The sequence below is a fragment of the Monodon monoceros genome, unplaced genomic scaffold (genome assembly GCF_005190385.1).
Source record: "Monodon monoceros isolate NGI ecotype Baffin Bay Population unplaced genomic scaffold, NGI_Narwhal_1 Super_Scaffold_9, whole genome shotgun sequence".
Classification (NCBI taxonomy): domain Eukaryota; kingdom Metazoa; phylum Chordata; class Mammalia; order Artiodactyla; family Monodontidae; genus Monodon; species Monodon monoceros.
Window position 1 is genome coordinate 29,436,465 of NW_021703786.1, and position 23,113 is coordinate 29,459,577.

At 47.2% G+C, this 23,113-nt stretch overlaps 1 protein-coding gene across 1 annotated transcript in view; it reads left to right on the plus strand.

Moving 5' to 3' along the window:
- Positions 1-22,670, plus strand: part of ST6GALNAC1 (ST6 N-acetylgalactosaminide alpha-2,6-sialyltransferase 1) — a 34,467-nt gene extending 11,797 nt beyond the window's left edge. Inside the window, 10 exon segments of the mRNA XM_029212890.1 lie at positions 3,555-3,655; positions 3,658-3,706; positions 7,936-8,137; positions 8,139-8,475; positions 8,478-8,597; positions 8,600-8,633; positions 9,412-9,578; positions 9,741-9,912; positions 10,132-10,274; positions 22,564-22,670. Of these exon segments, the coding sequence (XP_029068723.1) occupies positions 3,555-3,655; positions 3,658-3,706; positions 7,936-8,137; positions 8,139-8,475; positions 8,478-8,597; positions 8,600-8,633; positions 9,412-9,578; positions 9,741-9,912; positions 10,132-10,274; positions 22,564-22,670 (1,432 nt within the window).
- Positions 22,671-23,113: the final 443 nt, after the last annotated feature.

The window sequence follows — 23,113 nt, forward strand, 5'->3', positions numbered from 1 at the left end:
ATAAATGCAAAAAGATCCACACCCAGACTCATCATAGTCAAAATGTTAAAAGCCAAAGATAGAGAAAATCTTGAAAACATCAAGATAAAAACAATTAATCTGATATGTGTTAACAATAAGATTAACACCTGACTTCTCTTCAAAAAAAATGGAGGGGACTTCCCTGGTGGTGCAGTGGTTAAGAATCCGCCTGCCAATGCAGGGGACACAGGTTCGGGCCCTGGTCAGGAAGATCCCACATGACGCAGCACAGCTAAGCCTGTGTGCCACAACTACTGAGCCTGCGCTCTAGAGCCCACAAGCCACAATTACTGAGCCTGCATGCCACAACTACTGAAGCCCATGCACCTAGAGCCTGTGCTTCACAGCAAGAGGAGCCACTGCAGTGAGAAGCCTGAGCACCACAACAAAGAGTAGCCCCGGCTCATCACAACTAGAGAAAGACTGCGTGCAGCAACGAAGACCCGACGCAGCCAAGAATAAATAAATAAATTTATTTTAAAAAACAACATTCTAGTGCTTGTGGATGGGTATGCTGTGGGTTTTTTTTTTTACATAAATTAATTTAATTACTTGTTTTTGGCTGCGTTGGGTCTTTGCTACTGTGCGCGGGCTTTCTCTAGTTGTGGCGAGCGGGGGCTACCCTTCGTTGCGGTGCACGGGCTTCTCATTGCGGTGGCTTCTCTTGTTGCAGAGCACGTGGGATCTTCCCAGACCAGAGATGGAACCTGTGTCCCCTGCATTGGCTGGCGGATTCTTAACCACTGCGCCACCAGGGAAGTCCCTGCTCACTCTCTTTTGAAAACTATAGTGCTTTGTGGAAAAATGTGCCTTATCTAGAGGACATCCCTCCAGGTTAGCTGATTTTAGCTTTCTGTCATCTTTTTTTTTTTTAAGTTTTTATTGAATTTGTTACAATATTGCTTCTGTTTTATGTTTTGGCCACAAGGCATGTGGGATCTTAGCTCCCCAACCAGGGATCGAACCCGCACCCCCTGCCCTGGAAGGCAAAGTCTTAACCACTGGATTGCCAGGGAAGTCCCTAGCTTTCCATCATCTGTGAGCAACTTTACAACTCTGTACATTGTAGGTTGCTTATGAGCATTCAAATTACGCCCTGGCTGTGATTTCCCTCCCCCCTGTGGAAAAACCAGTTTTGCTCCCATCTAATTCATTTTCACAGTCCTTGCTCTATATTAGTGTGTGCTTCTGTACTTCTGTTTTGAATCAGTTATTACATCTGCCTGGTTCTCTCATGAGTGGAATAAAATCTGTAACACATTTTCATGTTTCATATCTGTATGAGTCATGATTTTACCTGCTGCTGAAAATAATCTTTTAACAAGTCATATCTGCAGGTAAGGTCTCACACATCCTATGGGCTGGTGTATAAAGAAGATTATAAGCCTGTTTTAATTATAAGCATGCGGGATCTTAGTTCCCCGACCAGGGATCGAACCCACACTCTCTGCATTGGAAGCGCAGAGTCTTAATCACTGGACCGCCAGGGAAGTCCTTAAAGAAGATTAAAGTCAAAAGCCTTCCCTTAAAAAGGAGAGAAAAAATAAACCTTACTGAACACGAACATCGTGATGATATTTACAAAACTGTTGTCAGGTCAGTTTGCGCGAAAACTCATACTTCTCTGGATCCCACATCCAACCCAGGCACACACAGCAGCACGTTGGGCTGGAACCTGAGAACCAGGAAGCGAGAATTCTGAATGAACCCGCCCCTACCAGCTGGTTTCAAGAACTCCAAGTTCAACCTACCCCTGAGGTGGTGAGAGGAAGGCTGTGTACAGGAGCTCAGCTGGCGCTCAGGAGCTCAACTAGATCTCCATGCTCTGTGGAAGCCAGAAAGAAGAGTGATGGCCAGTGCCTTCTGCAAAACACGGGTGAGGTAAAAGAGACACTCTGTTTAGGCAAACCCATGCCGTGGGTAAGAAAGTCCCTTCCCACGGAGCACTTCCTTTGCCTGGCATCGCAAACAGGCACCAGGGTGTCGGGGAATTGTGTGTGCCAAGTACGCAGGCAAACTGAGGGCAAAGGGTCAATTAAGGCAAAGAGTTAGGACTGGACAGGGGTCTATTCAGAAAATGTTTACTATGGAGTCAGTGTTTGAGCACTTACAGGTTAGGTGTGCAGAGAGAGAGAGACAGAGACTGAATCAGTACTAAGAGAGTTTTCTTTCTTTCCAGCCCATCCCCTGGAATAGTGCCACGAGTTACAGTATCATGTTCATACCTTTTTCATCCTCCCTGGGGCAGGTGGTTTAAACATTTATTGGCACATCCCCTGGGTGGAAGCCAAGAACTTTGGGTACAGAACTGGAAGCTATGTGTCCAGAGGGATGCACACTGCCATGTGTGAGCAGGAAACCCAAGTCCCAAGTCCATCAAAGCCCTGCTGTTCCAAGCTGCACCTTTCCCACTTCAACTGCTTGAAGACACCTGCGTGGTTCAACCATACCGTCAGCAGTTATTTTAAACATTGAAAATCCACAGTACTTTAGGAAGGGCTGCATCCCTGAATGTTCTATGTTTTCTACAACTGATCTTGATATTATTTCTCTGAGTTGTGCATGTGCCCCAAGTGTTCTGTGTTGTGTTTTGTTTTTCTTATCAAGGCTCAGAGGTGCTGCTGTGCAATGAGTAAGAATACAGCCTGTGGGCCAAGTGGATCTGGTTCCTAAGCCAGTGGCTCACGCCGTGATCTTGGGCAAGCTGCCTGAGCACAGAGGCGATTTCCTCAATTGTAAAATGAGGCTGATAATAATGCTCAGCTCCTGGGGTGGCTGTGAGGGTTGCATTCGTGCACGTGAGGCATCTCACGGTGCACGTCTTCAGATGAGAGGCAGGGAAGGCTGAACAGAATGGCTATACATCAGTGCTTCTCAACGTGGCCACACATCAGAATCACCCGGGGAACTTAAAAAACACCCATGCGTGGAAAATACCCATCCTCAGAGATTCTGGTTTGATTGGTTGAGGTGCAGCCTGGGCAACAGAACGTTTTAAAGCTTCGGGTGATTCTAATGGGCACCCAAGATTGAGAGCTACTTTTCTAAATACTCGGGAAATGAGATATTCTCAGAGCTCCCATCCATGGCTGCACACTGGTCTTTCAGGGAAAGATTGCTCGGGGGTCTCAACCCTGAATGGGTTCCCTGTATTTTTCTTTTAAAACTCATGTTGAGTATGGAGTCTGTGCAAGGCCCTTCCAGCCCACGCACTTGTCCGGGGTCCTCGAGGGTTTGGAACCTGTTAAAAGTGAGGTTCCATGTAATGTGTGTGTGTTTCTCATTAAGTTCTACATTTAGAAATCGGCTTCAGAGACAAAGAAAAAGAAGGTGAACTTGTCTGAACAGAAGGAGTTTCTCTTCCTTCAAGCCATGCGAGCCTATAAGACTTCATAATGCAGGGAAGGCGGCTCCTTTCCCTGACAGACTCTGATAGACTCTGCATCTACCAGCGTGGCTTGTTAAGACAAAAGGGTGTGCACACCCCAGCCGGGAGATCCGAGCAGTTAAACTATTTGCTGTCTACATCAAAGCCCCAGGACATCCAGAAGTTCCCTGCATGGCCCCGCCCACCATCATGAGGCCCTGGGCCAAGCTGTCCAATGGCTCTTGCTTTGGGCTGTGCTTACCTTCTTCCCTTCGCCCTGCCCTCCTTTATTAAGGAACCTAATACACCGCCTACCAGGTAAGATTCTGACCCTTTCCAATTTCCCCGTGATTTATTAGAAGAAATTGAAAAATTACAGCCCAGGGACGACTGGGGAAATCTGAGACACCTCTGTGTTTACAGTGGTGTCAGCGATCAGGAAGGTTGGCAGAACCACGGGCAAGGAAGCTCAAAGGGGAGACTTGGGGGATGTGGAGGTGGTGTAACAGGGAAACAGAGTGCCATGGAGCTTGTACATGGAGGAGGTAGAAGCAGAAGTTAGAGAACTATTGGCCTGGACTCCTGAAGGCATAAGTAGAAAATAAGACTATTTTCCCCTCTGGGACTGTGAGTAATAACCCCAGCTTTGGGGTTAGTTCTGACATGCCATTCTCTGTGTCCTAAAGCAAAAGATTTATCCTGTGAATTCCATTAATTTCTAAATCATACAATCCCTGAGACGTTTGTCAGTAAAATGGGAGATCGCTCACTTCGGGAGGTGGCTGAAATTCTGGGTCCCAAGCTAATTCTTCAAAAGGACCCTCTAGACCAGTTTTCTTATAAACACATCTCCAGCAGTGAGAGATCCCTTTCTTTCCAGATTCAATGTATTTTGAATGATTTTGTTTCACTATTCTTAGAATTTGAAAGTAAAACATGCTCTCACATCTGCCTGCTAATGCAGGGGACACGGGTTCGAGCCCTGGTCTGGGAGGATCCCACATGCCGCGGAGCAACTAGGCCCATGAGCCACAACTACTGAGCCTGCGCGTCTGGAGCCTGTGCTCCACAACAAGAGAGGCTGCGATAGTGAGAGGCCCGTGCACCGCGATGAGGAGTGGCCCCCTCTTGCCACAACTAGAGAAAGCCCTCGTACAGAAACGAAGACCCAACACAGCAAAAATTAATTAATTAATTAATAACCTCCTACCCCCAACATCTTCTTAAAAAAAAAAAATGCTCTCATGAAGTTTTAAAAAATACAGAAAGGTGAAGCAAGAAATAAAGGTCTCTCCATTATACCCCCCATCTCTACCCTTAATGCTTTGGTGTACAAATAATTACTATATTATTGTAGCTAACACTTCTTTAGCATTCACTGTACGTCAGGCACTATGCTTACGAGTATATGAGTACGCTGAGACTCAGAGAGCTTAAATGAATGACTCAAGTTCACTCGGCTGGTAGCCGACTCAAACCCAGGCATTTTGGTTCCATAATCTGTGCTCTTTACCTTATGTTAGACAAGTCATTACAACAGATGGGGAAATAGATAGGTAGATAGGTAGATGATAGGTAGGTAGGTAGATAGATAGATAGACAGACAGACAGGTAGATTGTTGGATGGTTGGATGGACGGATGGATGATGGATGGATGGATGGACCGACAGATAGGTATCACACTATACACATTGTTCCACAGGTTGACTTTTTAAATCAACACTATATCATTGGTGCCATGTTGGCACCTATAGATCTACTCCCTTCCTTTTCATGGCTGCATAGCATTCTATAGAATGGATATAGTTTATTTAACCAGCCCCTATTGATGGGCACTTGGGTTTTTCACATACCTTTGGGTGCTTATGTAAGTATTCCTGTAGGTAGATTTCTAGAAGTGGAATTGCCAAGATAATGGATTATGTTCACATTAAATGTCACTGGATACCATCAAGTCATCCTCAGAAAAGGCTACACCGACAGGTGTGTGAGTTAACTCTCTCCAACCTCTGTAGCAACACTGGATCTTGTGAATGTTTATAAGTTTTATCATATGATAGGTAAAAGCGTGTTTCTCTTTCTAATTTGCATGTCTCAGGCCAGTGGTGAATCTGAGGATCCTCTAAAGTTTATAAATCACTTCACGTATGAATATACCACACATTGTGTATCCATTCTCTTACTGATGGACATTTGGGTTGTTTCCAGTTTCCGGCTATTATGAATTATAAGTAAATCTGCTGTGGACATTGTTGTTCAAATCTTTTTGTGCACATATTTTTATTACTCTTGGGTCAATATCTAGAGGTGGAATTGGTGTGTCATAAGGAAGGTGTATGTTTAGCTTTAGAAGAAAAGGCCTGACTTATTTCCAAAGCGGGTTTGAAGTTGTCCATTTCTCCCTTCAGTTCCATCAGTTCTTGTTTCATGTAATTTGAAGCTCTGTTCTCTGATGAATACGCATTTAGGATTGTCCTGACTCCAACAGTGACTGTAAAGTTACTGAATCTGCCCAAGATTTTAAGGGCTAGGAAAAGGGCCGCATATGGAGATTTCTCAAGAAACTCTTTATATAACTACATGGACGCCATAACAGCAGAGGTCCCTGGAGGAAAGGAGTTTTTGTGGGTTGAGAGGTTCAAAGAGAAGATGGAGTCTGGGACACAGGTAGGGCTTGGATGAATGCTCAGGGCAAGGCACTCATGTGGTGAGAAAAGGACGAACAAGGAAGCTGGCCTAAATAAGTCCTAAATTATGGAAGTCCTTGCTTCCACAGTGCCCAGACAGAGCTCCTTCCTTCACGTTCCTACCATGCTCAAACGTTCCACAGCACAATACGTGTTTCATATTGTAATGACACGGCTGTCTGTTCACTAGACTTCCTCTCTCCTGTGGCTGGGAAACACGCCTTTCATCCGTCATCTCCAGCATCTAACATGAGATGTGGCAAATATGGTGGCCTCTCGACAAATATTTGCCAAGTATGTATATTTTTCCAACAATCAACAGTTTGCTTTTTTTTTTTTTTTTTTCCTTTGGCCACGCCGCACGGCTTACAGGATCTTAGTTCCCCGACCAGGGACTGAACTCTGGCCGCAGCAGTGCAAGCGCCGAGTCCTAACCACTGGACCGCTAGGGAATTCCAACAGTTTGCTTTTAAGCAGGGATGGACTCATGATAGGATTCAAAGCACATCTTTAAGACAGATCTTGATGCGAAAGCTCAGCTTCTCTGTACACCGGTGCCGAATCAAATCACGGAGACAGAGTTTTGGGTGAAGTAGAAAAGGAGAGCTTTATTACTTTGCCAGGCAAAGGGGGCCACAGTAGACTAGTGCCTCAAGAACTGTGCCCCCCTCCCTGGGGAACAGGGAGAGGTCTTATAGTCAGGCCTGTGGTCAGGGGCGTGCAGTAAGGATCAAGGCAAGAGCTTCAAAAGGGTGGGGTTGCTGACAAGATGAGGGTGTGTACAGGGCCTCAGGTGGTCATCTTTCTCCTAATCTTGATGAGCTTCTCTGTCCCTTTAATCTCACCTCAGGTGCTTTCCTGGCTGCTCCTCCCTTGATTAGCAACCGTTCGAATCTGCCCTTTCAGCTAAGGTCATGGAGGCTGGAGTCTTGCCTACAAGAAATGGGGGACAAAAAGGCCTCCATGCCTGGGAGCCCCACCGGGCCCTGGTAGGCATCAATCTTTCAAAAATCAAGGTTGACAGCTATGGTCTTAACAGGAATGCGTCTTTCCCTCTTCCCTGTGGACAAAGTTATCTTTGTTACCTATGCTTTATTTTTTTTTAAAAAAAGGTCCACTGGGGCTTCCCTGGTCGCGCAGTGGTTTAGAATCCGCCCCCCAATGCAGGAGACACGGGTTCAAGACCTTGTCCGGAAAGATCCCACATGCCACGGAGCAACTAAGCCCGTGCACCACAACTACTGAGCCTGCGCTCTAGAGCCCGCGAGCCACAACTACTGAAGCCCACGTGCCTAGAGCCCGTGCTCCACAACGAGAGAATCCACCGCAATGAGAAGCCCGCGCACCGCAACGAAGAGTAGCCCTCGTTCGCCGCAACTAGGGAAAGCCCGCGTGAAGCAACAAAGACCCAACACAGCCAAAAATAATAAATAAATAATAAAATAAATAAATTTATTTTTTAAAAAAAAGGTCCACTGAATCATACAGATATGAGGTGACAGGACTAGGTTCACACAAACTCATTCTTAGACTCACAATTGGGAATGTAGCAGACGCTGGGAGCCATAAAGGTGCAAACATGGAGAGCTGGGGGTGAGCAGTTCATTTCTGCCCTCGGCAACCAGTTCCAGCTCCCCAAACTCCATGCCACCGCTAAGGGTTCTTTATTGGTCAGAGTAAGTTTCCAGACCCATTGCCAACAAGTGCAGCTTAGTTTTGGGTAGTGGATGGTGATGGCCCTTCCCTCGTGTCTCCTGGAGACTGGTCTGATGTCCACTTGAGACACAAAGATAGATACTAGATATGCTTCTCAAGTCCCTACAGCCTTCAGCCTTCATCCAAAGTCATCTCTGTCTCTAGGAATCAGCATCCAGAGAACATTAAGGAAAGGTCTCCAGAGTTACTGCAAAAGGCTACGTCCCAGGCACCCACTACTGGAAGCAGGACGACCGCCCACATGGAGTCAGTGTAGGGGACCAGCATGCGGGACACAGCCCCCGAGGCCACAGCCAACACAGTTGGAGAGGGCAGAGGAGCGGAGGCTGGCAAGGCCAGTGCTGAAGGAGCCAGGCAGAGCACCCAGCACAGCCAGGATGGCAGCAACAGAGACACAGGTGAGCAAGGACGCCATGGGGAACACGCTGCCCCCGAGAGCTCAAGTCGAGGGGGTGGCCTCTGGCTGGACGGAGGCGCCGTCGCTGAACAGTCAGGACCTGAGGACGGCCAAAGGGTCAGGGGACCAGAGTGCGAGGCCGACGGCCCCAAGGATGGTGCCCACGAAGCTGCAGGGCAACGTGGCCGCCACAGCAAGGACGCCCCTTCCAGAAAATCAGGCTGGGGTGCAGACCCCTGCGGGAGCGGGGCCGACAGGAAGGGGAGTCAGAGGAACCACCAGAGAGGCTGTCCACCCAAGGACAGAGCCCAGGCCACCGCGTCCTCAGCCCCTCTCCAGAGCCCCACCACCCAGAGAGGCCAGAGGTTGCGGGCCGCCAACTTCAAGTCTGAGCCACACTGGGATTTTGAGGAAAATACAGCCTGGAGGTGAGCGGCCTCCAGACGGGGAGTTTTTCCTGCCCCCCCCCGCCCCCCCACCGAGGCCCCACCTCTCCCTTCCCTCCCGGATTCCCATCCTAAGCTCTGCCTCGGCCCACCCATGCTCTCCCCCAGCACTGCTGTCATCCCATCCTTCCTTGTTATAATGGCCAGAAGCAGGGCAGGGAAGGCAGGTCCCAGGCTGTGAGCGAGAAGGCCCTGTCCTGGGCCCCTAGGAGCCCAGAGCGTCATCAATCCCAGTGAAAGAGTCTGACCTGCACTGGAATCCCGTCCTGCAGCAGGGGAAGGGCCAGGAACCAGCAGGGACTAAGGGACAAGAACACCCAGGCCAGCCCTGTTCTCCCTGCATAGATAATTCTACGGCCCTTAGAGAAATAGCCGGGGCCCACAGCGCTGGAAGGGAGCCTTTAGAGCATGGATGTTCACACACATCACTGCAACCACGCACAGCCCTTGGACCCACAGCATGTTCACAGACTGGCCCACTCCTCTCACACATAGGAAGGTACATTTGCCTTGAGGGCTGAGGACCACTGGTTCCCTGGGAGCCCTCCTGACCACAGTAGGCTGGGACGATCGATGGCGAGGAGGGCGCCAGAAGGCCCTGGGGAATAGGATGAAAGGGGTAGCAGAGACCGACGCCTTCCCAGCTTTGAGGCCTGCTTTCTGCCCCTGCCCCCCCTACCCCTGCCCAGCCAGCCCCTGCCCCCCGCCACCCCCGCCCAGCCAGCCCTTGGCCACGGCCTTCCTGGGCCTCTCCCTGCCTGACCCGTCCTGCATGTAGACCTGCCCTGACTCAGTGAAGATCAAAGCCTCCAAGTCACCCTGGCTCCAGAATCTCTTTCTGCCCAACCTCACCCTCTTCCTGGACTCCAGCCACTTCGACCAGAGCAAGTGGGGTCGCCTGGAGCCCTTCGCTCCACCCTTCGGCTTCATGGAGCTCAACTTCTGTGAGTCCTCGGCCCCGGGGGCCGGGGTGTGTGCTAGGCCCCAGCAGAGGGCCATGCTTTTTGTGTCTGGTCCGCCTCTTCCCTGGGGGCCACCAGCCCTGGGAGAAATGCCACTGGATCCCTGGCCCCTCCAGGGCTCTGAATGGAGCCCCCTCGTTGCAGTGGTGCAGAAGGTCGTGCCCTGCTTCCCCCCCGCGCCCCAGCAGCAGCCGCTCCTGGCCAGCCTCCCTGCCAGGAGCTCCCGGTGCGTCACCTGTGCCGTGGTGGGCGACGGGGGCATCCTGAACAACTCCCAAGTGGGCCCAGAGATAGACGGCCATGACTAATTGTTCCGGCGAGCTCCCCTCCCCGGCCCCCTCCCATCCCCTCTCCTGCAGAGCTGGGCTCTTCTGAGAGATCTGAGAGGGTGTTCCGTGCCTGTATCTGGAAGGCGGGGTTCCTGGGCTCTCCAGAGAGTTTCTGTAAATCAGTGCTGTCTCCCGGTTTCTCCTTCCTTTCCACGCATCCCCCTTCTGCACTCACGTGTTCTGTCTGATTTTGTCTTTCCATCTAGACTGAGTGGAGCTGTCATTAAGGGCTACGAACAGGATGTGGGTACTCGGACGTCCTTCTACGGCTTTACTGCCTTCTCCCTGACCCAGTCACTCCTTATACTGGGCAATCGGGGTTTCCGGCATGTGCCTCTGGGAAAGGTGAGCAAAGAGGAATCGGCCTGGCCGCACACACCGCAATGAAGAGTAGCCCCCACTCGCCGCACCTAGATAAAGCCCGCGTGCAGCAATGAAGACCCAACACAGCCAAAAATAAATAAATAAAAAATTTAGAAATATAAAAATAAAAGTCCTGTACACCTGAAACTAACACAGCGTTGTAAATCAACTGTACTTAAATTTTTTTAATGGTAAAAATAAATAATAAATTGCAAAAAAATATATAAAGGTGTTTTTTTTTGGGGGGGGGCGGGTGGTCCCAGAACATTTTTCTTAATGTTCTAATAGAGTCTCCATGAAAGGACTCATAACCATTTGGTTAAAGTTCCCCTCCCGCCCGTCCCGCCTTCTACTTCAGTGATGACACCTGGGGTGTTCAGCTTGCTCTCTGGTTGTGCAATCGTCCTAAACTGGCTGTCCTCTTTGGGCTGCTGAGAACTTAGCATTTCCTCAGCAAGCAGGCCAGGAGTCTAGGATCTGAGATGTGATAAGAAAACTGCTTCCACATTTGTGGGCAAAGGCTGCACAAACAGCACAGCATGAGCCCCCTATGGAAACCGAGGGAGGAAGTGCCACTGTTGCTGGGGCCCCCAGATGTCAGCAGCAGCTTCGCCCCAAAGACAGGGCCTAAGAACAACCCAGCTCCCCGGGAAGCTGTCCTCCAGGTCTGCCAAATTCTGAAGGCTTAAAAAAATGACCACATATTTGTTCATGATTTTATGGATCAACAACTGGGGCTGGGCTCAGCTCCCTTCTCCTGTGGTCTGGGGTCACCCATGCAGCTGCAGGCCTCCAGAGGCTGCACTGGAGCTGGATGGTCCAAGATGGCCTCACACTTCTGTCTGGTTCATGCTGGCTCTCAGCTGGGAGCCTCCATCCTCCTCTGTGAGGCCTCTCATTCTCCAGGGGGCCTAGCCTGAGCTCCTGGACGTGGTGGCAGAGGGTTCCAAGAACACAGGAGCAGAAGCTACAATGCCACTTGAGGCCGACTGTCAGAAGGCACACACTGTCATTTTGGCCACATTCTAGTGGCTGAAGGAAGTCCAAGGCCAGCCCAGAGTTAAGGGGTGGGGAAACAGCCTTGACCTCTTGTTGGGAGGAGTGTGTACACTCAAGGCAGTTGAGGGTGGGAGGACTTGTTGCAGCATATCCGCCAGCAACACACCTGGTGACACCAGGCTTTCATGTGTAGCACTCCTATCACACCATCGGATGGCTGGTAGCGTGGGCAGATACAGCATTTCACCAAAAAGAGCCCCATCTTTCTCGTGGTCCAGTCTGTCCGTGACATGTCACTTTTCAGCCTACACAGGACTAAAACAGCTAACGTCTATATAGTGCTTCCTACATTTCCGGAACTGTTGAAGGCACATTTAATGAGAGTAGCAATTCTTATGAAGTTGGTACTGTGATCATTCCCATGTTACAGATGAGGAAACTGAGGCATAGTGACTTAAGGAACTTGTCCCAGCTCACAGTCAGTAAACAGTGGAGCTGAGATTGTGGGCTTTGCAATCCACCCTCTTGAGCATCCCACTCTACTGCCTTTTGAGGGTCTGCCTTGGAGGTATCTAGAGGTATCTTCTGCCTTGGCATTCCTCTCTCCTTCCTTGTCTAATCCGAGGGGGCCAAGTCCAGTGATTTGGAGGGGGATGGTGGCTGGAGCTCATATCCCTGCCCCTCTCTCTCCCCGACTGCAGCAGCCAGGGAGGCCAGCAGACAAGGCTTGGCATGAACATCTGAGCTCCAGGGTTCACTGGGGAAGGAGGCAGTGAGGACTTGATTTGTTTTGATGAGGTCGGCAACTGTCAACAAGGACCAGCAGCAAAGAGGAGACCTTGCCTGATCTTGTGCTCTGGGGAAAGTGCAGGTACGTGAGGTTCCCCACGAGGACTCAGCCAGAGCAGATGGGAGGGTGGGGCAGGGCTGTGCAGTTCTGGGTACCAACTGAAGGCCACTGGCTAGCAATTCCCTCACCATATACCCCTGTGTACACACACACACAATTTCAATTATGTCCTCTTTTTTTGAGCCCAGCTCTCAGTGCTCTCAGGTATAAAGTCAAGTCCAAATAGGTGGTCATGTGACTTGTCACATGAGCTGAGCCTGTGTCCAACTTCGATCTTGCCACTGGAACTGTCCACTGGGGACAACACCACTGTGTCACTCCCACCAGGTATCTGCCAGAACTCCAATGGGCTTTGATCATGTACAAGAAATCCTTGTAAATTTCTGCATCACTTACAAGAAATCCATGTTTATCCCTGCATCTCCCAATTGGCCCAGGTGGAGCATCCAGGGGGCAGAAGCTTCTCCACCTGAGCTTGTGCTCTGGCTGCCGGCCGGCAGGGAGAGGACTGACTGTCCTTCAGCTCCCATGGTGGGAAGGAGACCCTTCCCTCTGTTTACTTGACAACTGCAAAATAATCAGGTGTTTGGATTCTAGATAGCTGAGTATAAGGCAAATTTCCATTACATATGAATTTTATTGTTTTCCACTCAGTATTAGCCGAATCGATTTGTGTGGTTTTTTTAAGACTTTTTTTTTTTGGCCATGCCACGCACCTTGGGGGATCTTAATTCCCTGACCAGGGATTGAAACCGGGCCCATGCAGTGAAAGCACAGTGTTCTAACCACTGGACTGCCAGGGAATTCCCAAGACTTTATTTTTTTAGAGCAGTTTTAGGCTCACAGCAACACTGGGAGGAAGGCACAGTGATTTTCCATAGATCTGCTGCCCCTTCACATGCACAGCCTCCACCATTACCAGCATCCCCACAAGAGCAGTACATTTGTTGATGAAATAGATTCGTTTTTACATTAAGAAAATTGGTTTCAGGACTTCCCTGGTGGCACTGCGGTTAAGAATCTGCCTGCCAATGCAGGAGACATGGGTTTGATCCCTGGCCCGGGAAGATCCCACATGCCGCGGAGCAACTAAGCCCGTGCGCCACAGCTACTGAGCCTGCGCTCTAGAGTCCGCGAGCCACAACTACTGAGCCCACGTGCCACAACTACTGAAGCCCGCGCGCCTAGAGCCCATACTCCGCAACAAGAGAAGCCACCGCAATGAGAAGCCTGCGCACCGCAACGAAGAGTAGCCCCCGCTCGCCGCAACTAGAGAAAGCCCGCACGCAGCAACGAAGACCCAATGCAGCCAAAAATAAATAAATAATTTTTTAAAAAAAGAAAAAGAAAATTGGTTTCAGATTTGCGGATTCAAAACGTAATGGACACTTTTACCAATGACTGTATTTTCTACAGATGAGCAGATTTCAATTGTGAATTCGCAAAGGACCAGTTCCTGCATTTGGACCTGTGTACATGCCATAGTAATGCTCAACTAAATACAAGTATACTAAGGGGTGGCTAGTGTTAAAAGAAAACCAAAGGGAAGAAGAGGGGCTGCTCCCACCCCTGCTCCTGTGGGAATTGGCACTTTATCTCTTCAACTGAGAAATATAAACACAAAATTGAAGTCCATCTACAACCCGTGAGAATTTTCTAGTGCATTGCTTTATGCTGAACATTACACAGTAGGTTAGCAAATCTGAACACCACAAAGTTTACAGACTAGTAAAGCAACTTTGACACAATTTAAATTTCTCCAGGAACTTGGGCTGCACATGAAGACTTTGAAGTGCCCCCCACTACGATCATAAATTATTACTGTAAATTCTCTATGGTATTTTGATAGCTTTTATGATATTTAGAGTATAGATAAATGGGAACATATTTTGTTCTGAGTTGTATATAAATTTGGATAGACAGGAAAGAATAAACACAGATCATAAGACAGAAAGGGAAAGGAAGTATGTACTTGGTGTGTATCCACTAAAACACAGACATACATTCACACCATAATCATACACCATTTCAAGGCTACCTCAGTCCACGGTATTAGCTAGCATTAAGAATTTCCACGGACGGGACTTCCCTGGTGGTCCAGTGGTTAAGAATCCACCTTCCAATGCAGGGGATGCAGGTTCGATCCCTGGTCAGTAAACTAAGATCCCACATGCCATGGGGCAACTAAGCCCATGCACCGCAACTACTGAGCCCGTGTGCCGCAAACTACAGAGCCCACATGCTCTGGAACCCGCGTGCTGCAACTAGAGAGAAGCCCTTGCACCGCAACGAAGATCCTGTGTGCCGCAACTAAGACCCAACACAGCCAAAAATAAAATAAAATAAATAAATTATAAATTTTTAAAAAGAGATCTTGTTGCATAAATATATATTAAAAAAAAAAAGAATTTCCATGGAAACAGTGTAGCAGAGGGATTAAGAGTTCAGACTCTCCTGACTTGTAAGCTGCTTATTCATAGGGTATACCTTGGGAAGCCAAAATGACAAAAAAGGTCAGGGTACTGGAGACAAGGATTTGCGCAGGAAGGAGTCAGAAATCTGAGTCTATTGGTGAATACTAATTTGAGCCAGTATAGTGCAAGAGTACACAGAGCCAAGCAAAGGAAAACCACCAAAGAAAGAACAACTACTAAGAATCGGGGAGCTGAATGAACCAGAGCTCACACAGCTCAAAAAGTCATGACCAGCGACGCCAGATGGATACTCAGATCTACAAGAAGACAGCAAGAATTCTGGAAATGATAAATACGTGGGTAAATATTTCATTGCTCAATGTTTTTGAAAGATGATTGATTATTTAAAGCAAAGACAACAGTGATGAACTATAGGGTGTTTAACACATGTAGAAGTAAAATGTACAATAATATTGGTACAAAGGATGGGAAGGGGAAATGGAAGTATACGGTTTCTACATTATATGTGAAATGGCATGCTGTCATTTAAAAGTAGACTATGATAAACTAAAGATGAATACTGTAAACCTTAGAACAACCATTTTCAAAATAGCCCAAAGAAATACAGCCAATAAGGCAATAGAGGAGATAAAATAGAGTAGGAAAGAAAAAAAAAGAATGAAGAATACATGAAACTAATAGAAAACATACAGTGATACAGTGGGCATAAACACAATCACATCAATAATTATATTACAGATAAATGTACTAAATACTCTAAAAGACAGAGATTGACAGGCTGGACAAAAAAGCAAGACCAACCATATATGTGGTCTTGTGTTTATAAGAGATGCACATTAAATATAAAAACAAAGATATATTAAAAGAATGAAAAAAGTTAACCATGCAAGCACTAATAATAAAAAAGCTGGAGTGGCTATATTAATACCAAACAAAATAGACCTCAGGACAAGGAATATAATCAGAAACAGACAGTGCGTCAAATAACAGAGTTTCAAACTACGTGAAACAAGAACTGACAAAACTGGGGACTTCCCTGGTGGCGCAGTGGATAGGACTCTGCGCTCCCAATGCAGGGTGCCTGGGTTCAATCCCTAGTCAGGGAATTAGATCCCACATGCATACCGCAACTAAGAGGTCACATGCCACAACTAAGGAGCCCGCCCGCCACAACTAAGACCCAGCACAACCAAATAAATAAATAAATATTTTTTAAAAAAAGAACTGACAAAACTGAAAAGAGAAATAGACAAATTCAAACCTGTTTTGGAAATAAGTCAGACCCTTTCTTCTAAGGCTAAACATATACCTTCCTTATGATACAGCAATTCCACCTCTAGATATTGACCCAAGAGAAATAAAAATATGCACACAAAAAGGTTGGTACAACAATGTTCATAGCGGATGTACTCATAGTACATATTAGCCAGAAACTGGAAACAACCTCAATGTCCATCAGTAAGAGAATGGATAAACAATGTGTGGTATATTCATACAATGGAACTATAAATACTTACAAGATAAGGGAACAAACTGCTAATGCACATAATCACAAAGAATACAGACTGTGTGATTTGGACCGTGTGTTTAGAACAATCTAAACTTAATTTATACTGAACGAAAGCAGCACAGTGGTTGTGTCTAGAGGCAACGGCAGATTGATTGGATGGATAATAGAAATGTCTACATTTTGATCAGGTGTGGGTTACATGAGCATATGCAATTTCAGAATCCATTGAACTGTATACTAAAATATACGTATTTCAGGGCTTCCCTCGTGGCACAGTGGTTAAGAACCCACTTGCAAATGCAGGGGACACAGGTTTGATCCCTGGGCCAAGAAGATCCCACATGCTGCGGAGCAACTAAGCCCGTGTGCTGCAACTACTGAGCCCGCAGGACACAACTACTGGAGCCCGCTTGCCTAGAGCCCGTGCTCTGCAACAAGAGGAGCCACCGCAATGAGAAGTCCACGCACCGCAACGAAGAGTAGCCCTCGCTCGCCATAACTAGAGAAAGCCCGCATGCAGCAACGAAGACCCAACGCAGCCAAAAATAAATAAATATATTTTAAAAAAAGATAACAAATGGATTCAATTTGGATTCCAAACTAATAAAAAACAAAATCACAGTGAACAGTGTTAAGCATCATAAACAGAAAACTAATAAATCACTGTGATTTATTCTGGGAATAGTTAATTCATTATAATAAATACAATATTATGGAAGCACAACTGAGATTAATGATGAAATCACTCTAAGTTTCATAATTTTAACATTTTTGTTTCCTATTGTTACCGAGACCAATTATAATGGTGCAAAATTTTATCAACTGCACTGTCATATAAATAGGCAAATTATCTATTGTCAAAACTAGTTCCTCATTTCTGACAAAATAACATTTATTTTTTCAAGAAGCTGACATTTTCAAGGGATTGAAAAAAAAAAACTTCCCATTAAGAGGTCTATAGAGAAGAATGCAAAAAAAAAGAAACGTTTTACATCTTGAAAAGCATTAGGCACTAATTGTTTGAATCATAAATGCTAATCCATAGTCTGACTGATCCAGAACATCCCAGCTGATATTCAAAATTTTGTCATCAGCTGTATTTTCTTTTTGTAAGCTCAGTTTCTACTCAGCTTCAATTCAGTGCACAAATCTGTCTTCTTATAAATTCTTGAAATACAACTGGAACAATTTTCCTCATGGCTTTTTCTCATAAAATAATTAATCATCTAAAAATGGATTTGATTGAAATGACAAAACTAGCTTCTGGTGCATAATTAGAACATCTGATAAACTTTGATGAGGAGCTTGCTTAAATTCATGCCATTTCAGATACTGAAAAATAATTGGTTTTAGTAAAAAACATTTTTTTACAAAGATGCTTATAAAAATTCTTTCAGAGCCTAGAGTACTTGAAGTTTGATCTCTCGGTTCTGTAAAACTTAATCTTAGGTGAAACGTATGTATATATGCTCAAGATTTTAATTCAATTGATGACATATTTCTAAGATATCTAACGAAGTATATTTCACATGTAGACAAAAGAAAAAAATTAACTTTTTATTATGGAAAATTTCAAACATATACAAAAGTAGAAAGAATAGTGTTATGAACTCCTACTATGCAGCTCATATTAATAATAATTACTATAAGCACTAATACAACATAACCTAAACTCATAGCCAATCTTGTTTCATCTGTAGTCCCCATCCCCTCCCCACTTATAGCCCACACTTGATTACTTTAAGCAAATCCCATGCATCATATTGTTTCATCTGTAGATATTTCAGTATGTATTACTAAGAGGTAAGAACTCTTTAAAATAATGTTATCACACCTAAAAAATTTAACAGTTCCTTAGATTCACCAAATATCCAGTTTGTATTCAAATTTCCCTGACTCAAACAATAGAATTGTAAGATAACATATCAACAGAAAAGCCATTGCAGGGGATAAACTTCCAGCATGACAGCCGAAGGAACTCTACAGACCCACTATGCAGTGAAACTGGTGAAAAGTATAAAAAGATAACCATTTGAAGTATCTGGAAACAGTCTTAAGGATATACAGCAAATGAAGAAACATCTATTCAAGGAAATCTACTAAAAGTTGATAAAGAGTCTTTGAGCCAAAATTGCGCCCTCTTTCCCTACTCCCAGCCCAGTGGAGACAAAAACTCCACTCTAGATTGTCACAGCCAAGCGCACAGGGCTCCCTCTCCCATCAGTTTCTGGTCAGAGGGCTTGCTTTCTGGGAGGAGCAATACATCAGCATTTCTCATCCTGCCCCAGCTACCTGTTGCTGACGCTAAGTTCTGGGCAAGTGTGACCCAGAGGTGGGACTCCCTTCTGCTCAGCCCCCAGTCATGGAACGGGGGCTCCACCTCGGGCATTGTGTCACTGAGGATACTGGGACCTTGGTCATCCCTGCCCCGGCTATAAAGTGGTGGTTCCATGCCAGGAGAGGCAAGCAGAGAAGACCTGAGGCTACTGCCTCTCTTCTGCCACATGGTCAACTCCTAAACAGGGGTATCAGGCAGAGAGAAACACATCACTGTCCCCACCCCCAGCTGGAGTCCAGGCTCAGAGATTTTGCCTAGGGCTAGAAGCAGGCTATAAAACAGACAGGTCTAATCTCTTCCCAAAGGAACTGACTTCATTTGCAACAGAGAGTGAAGAAGTTCAAGCCTAAGGATGCTCTCAAAAAAGGAGGTTGTGGTGAAAGGTAACTGGGAGGAGATTGGTAGAGTCCATGAAGATACAGGCTAAAGTGTAAGCCAGCTAGTTTGCAGGAGAGAACCAGGGAGGGAAACAGCAGACAACAGCCTCAAGAGCTGCTCCTTCAAAGAAGCCTGAGCCTGTAGACCAGTTTATGTCCCAGGGCATTTTTGTAAGCGATAGATCAACAGCTGTCAATTAATGGATCTTGACAGCTGGGTGTGGTCAGGGAAAGAGGGGAAGGGAGTCTAGCCAGTCAGTGCAGTCCCAGGGTGGCTGCGGACAGACCCTGAACTGCACACTCCTGCTGAGCGACAACAGAGCTTTAACACTTCAGGGTAGTGAGGGGGGAGGCGTCACTAAAATAAGCCAGCCAGTCACTGAACAAGCAAGTAACTATAAGCCTGGGGCCAGGAGGTGGGGGTGGGAACCAGCACCAGTTGCTACAATATATTATCTAAAATGTCCAGTTTCCAACAAAAATATAGGAGACAAGCAAAGAAGCAGGCGTAAAAAATTAATAAACAGAAACTTCAATTAAATAGAGCCGGGAGACGGAAGAGGGTAGTTCTCATGCCCTGCGAGGGCTGCAGAACCCAACAGGAAGAAGAAAGACTCCTCTTCCTTCCTGGCAAGGACTCAACCAATGAAAAAGCCATGGAGTAGCCCTCCCAACTCCCTTTTCCCCTCTATAAAAGCCATCTCCTTCCCTTGCCCTGGGGGACTTGCACATGGTCCATAGTTGCAGACCCTGAATTCCAATTCTCTGCTGATTCCAATTATTTTTTTAATTGAGGTGTAGTTGATTTACAATGTTGTGTTAGGTTCAGGTGTACAGCAAAGTGATTCAGTTATATATTGTACATATTGATATCTATATATACATTCTTTTTCAGATTCTTTTCCATTATCGGTTACTGCAAGATATTGAGTATAGTTCCCTGTGCTATACAGTAGGTCAGATAAAACCATTTTTGCTGGAGAAATATCTGTCCGTCTGCTTGTTTCAGGTCCACACAAGAAAGCATAACTCACATTGGAAAAGGCAGGAAGCAGGAACCACCTCGTGGGAGTGGCTGGATGTTGGATTTAACAAAGCCTAAAAGTAGCCCTGAGGCGGACTCTTTTTTTTTTTTTTTTTTTCAAATTCAGAGTCAGAGGCAGACACAGCAAGACTAGAACTGGAAAATGTCTGCTCCATTGTCCCACTGGGAATGATGAAGGCCCTGGTAGCCTCACTGGGGACAGTTTCAGTGGTGAAGTAGGTAAAGAAACCAGATTCATTAAGAAATGGTGACAGCATGGACTTCCCACCAAGGACAAGGATGAAAAGGAAAGGGTAGCTAAGAGGGTCAGCTCAACCGAGGTTTTGTTTGACTTTGTTTTGCTTTGCTTTGCTTTTCAGGATGAGATATTTGGGGGCGTGTTCAAAGGCCAGGATAAGGACCCTGTAGATAGGGAGGAGATGGCTGCAAAAGCAAGACCAGAAGAGGTGGGAGCACACAGCAGGGAGGCCGGCTTTCCCTGGAGGAGAGCCTGCAGGGGTGCAGATGAAGATGCATGGGTATGAGTACGTTGGGAGGCCTCAATGGGTGGGGCCTATTTTGCACATGATAGCAGAGGCTCTAACTGCCTATTGTCCCAGACTCCTTCCAAGAACGTTAGTAGACAGCAACCGGTCTTGGAAGATAAAGATAATGCCCCCACCTGGAGTAGAGGGCAGATTTTCTTACTTCCAGCATAATTTTTTTTTTTTTTGCTGTACGCGGGCCTCTCACTGTTGTGGCCTCTCCCGTTGCAGAGCACAGGCTCCGGACGCGCAGGCTCAGCGGCCATGGCTCACGGGCCCAGCCGCTCCGCGGCATGTGGGATCCTCCTGGACCGGGGCACGAACCCGTGTCCCCTGCATCGGCAGGCAGACTCTCAACCACTGCACCACCAGGGAAGCCCCCCCAGCATAATTTTTAATGCCTCCCTCTAGGGCAAGGGCAGGTTTGCTTGCAGCCCACTGTAGAAGATTCTGTTTTTCCTCGTTCAGGGTTCCTCAGCTGTGCTGCAGACCCATTGAGCGTGCAGCAAACCCGTTGTGTGGCACCTCCTAGGTCCCTCTGCCTCACCCTTGTGGGGTCTGAGGGGCAAGGAGGGGCAAGACTTCTCATGAAGTCTATGTTGCTTGCTGTGTCATGAGTAGTCATGTCCTTTGTCTCTGACCCTGTAGTCTCGTTTCTTCTGCCAGCGTCCATAAAACTGTAGCAGGCTGACCTGTTAGCCTGAACGTAGGGTAAACCCCACACCCTTCACAGTTCTGGCCAGAGGTGACTTTGTAGTTGAGGGCATGGGAAGTTGAAGCACCTCTCTCAGAGGTATGGCAGGGAGAAGAGGAGGCTTGAGGAAAGAGGTGACGCTCTGGAATCACCATTGAGCAGGATGGAAGCTGGACAAGGACAAGGAGATGGCTGGTGTGGGGAGCCCAGCTGACGCACAACGCGCACCGTTCTACTCTGGAATAAGACACTGGCTAGCAGCTGTCGGCCAGGCCGGGGAGCAGGCAGCATGGGGGAGGGGACACTGCACAGGCAGATCAGAGTGTGAATCCAGGTTGGAGTTCTGCTGGGCGGAAAGCCAGGAAGACAAGAGAATCTGGGTTACCATGAGAGAGTAGCTTTTAGATTATGACTCCCCGGGTCCTGGCTGGATAGGAAAGAAAGCTTCGGGGAGAGGGCTGATCTGTTGGGAGACAGAGAGGAGGGGTGGAGAGACTGCAAGCTGCAGACAGGAAGGAGAACCCCACATGGTGGATAGGAGACTCTGGTCTGAGCGGGGTACTGCTTTTTAGGCACTGGAGGTGGATCCAAATCCTTAACACAGATGGTGGAGGGTCAACCCGACACAGGAGGAGAGCCCTCGCCAACTTGAGGCTGGAGTCCAGGCGGGTGGAAGCTGGACTGTGGTGGGGGCCAAGTTTGTAGGTTTGAAGATGGAAAGTTGAAGACATTACAAACCGTCAAGTTGCAAACTTTCAAAGATGCGAACATGTGTTTGCACGTCCAATCACGTAAGTTAGTTTATGTGTCTGGCGTACGTTGTCACGTGCGTGCGCCCTCTCTACAAGTGGCTGTGCTTTGTGCACTTTACTGTACAGCGCTGTGTAGGGCACAGTCGTACAGTATCTTTATTTCAAGCCCAGGATGTCCGGAAGCAAGTGTAAAAGCAGCGGTGATGTAGCTGGGACTACTGTACTTTTCAAGGTACTGTACTGTGAGATTAAAAATGTTCTCTTTTTCTGTGTTTTTTATGTATTATTTGTGTGAAAAGTATTATAAACCTATTACAGTACAGTACTATATAGCTGATTGTGTTAGTTGGGTACCTAGGCTAACTTCGTTGGACTTACGAAACAAACTGGACTTAGAACACACTCTCCGAACAGAACTTGTTTGTATGTAGGTGACTCGTTCGTATGTATGCAACAGTGATTCCCCTTCTTCATGAAGTAGGTGAGGCTGTCACGAGAGAGAGGGATAGGTTTGCAATTGGGGGGCTTAGAGATATGTTTGATGTTTTATCAATCACTGAAGAAATGGGAGAAGGTGCTGATCATGGGATAAGTAACAAGGACAGGGGTTTTGGCGATTGAAAACCATAAAGATTAAAGGAAAAGACTCGAAACCATCAATTCTAAGTAGTGTCCATCAGCAGGGCGGCAAGGTGCATTTTTTTAAATTGTGAGAACTGAGCCTGAAGGACCCATTCCTGCCCACGAGCAGAGGCTCCAGGAAGCTTTCTGGGAAGCTCTGCAATTGGACAGATACCTGTTGCTGCACCCAGACCTGCTCGCATACGTGAAGAACAGGGGAGAGCAGAAAGCCGGTAGAAACGGACAAGGTCCCTGTCATTGCAGGCTCTGATAGTTGGGGGGCGGGGGTGGGGAGTCTGGGGTATTTCACGGGTTTCTGAGGCCAGGACGTGGCCCACTGGAAAATACACTGTGTCACCTACTGTTCACTCCCTGGAAGGGCTCTGCTTCCAGAGCACTAGTGCCCGAGCTTCCCCAGCCCTTCCTGCTGACGCCGGATTCCCTGCTACACCCTTCAGGTGTCAATGGACTGCTGAGATCTCCAGGTTGGCCTCGGTTTGTAACAGGAAGGCAGTGCGATTGAGAGCCCCAGTCAGTCAGTCACCAAATGAGGAGAATGAACAGCCTCAGCTCCCCCACCCATCCCAACCGTGCAGGCCCCCTACCTCACCCCCTCCAGCTCTACCCAGGGTCTGGGCTGTCAGCGTTCGCTCCTCCATCCTCGCCGCCCCTCCCATGGG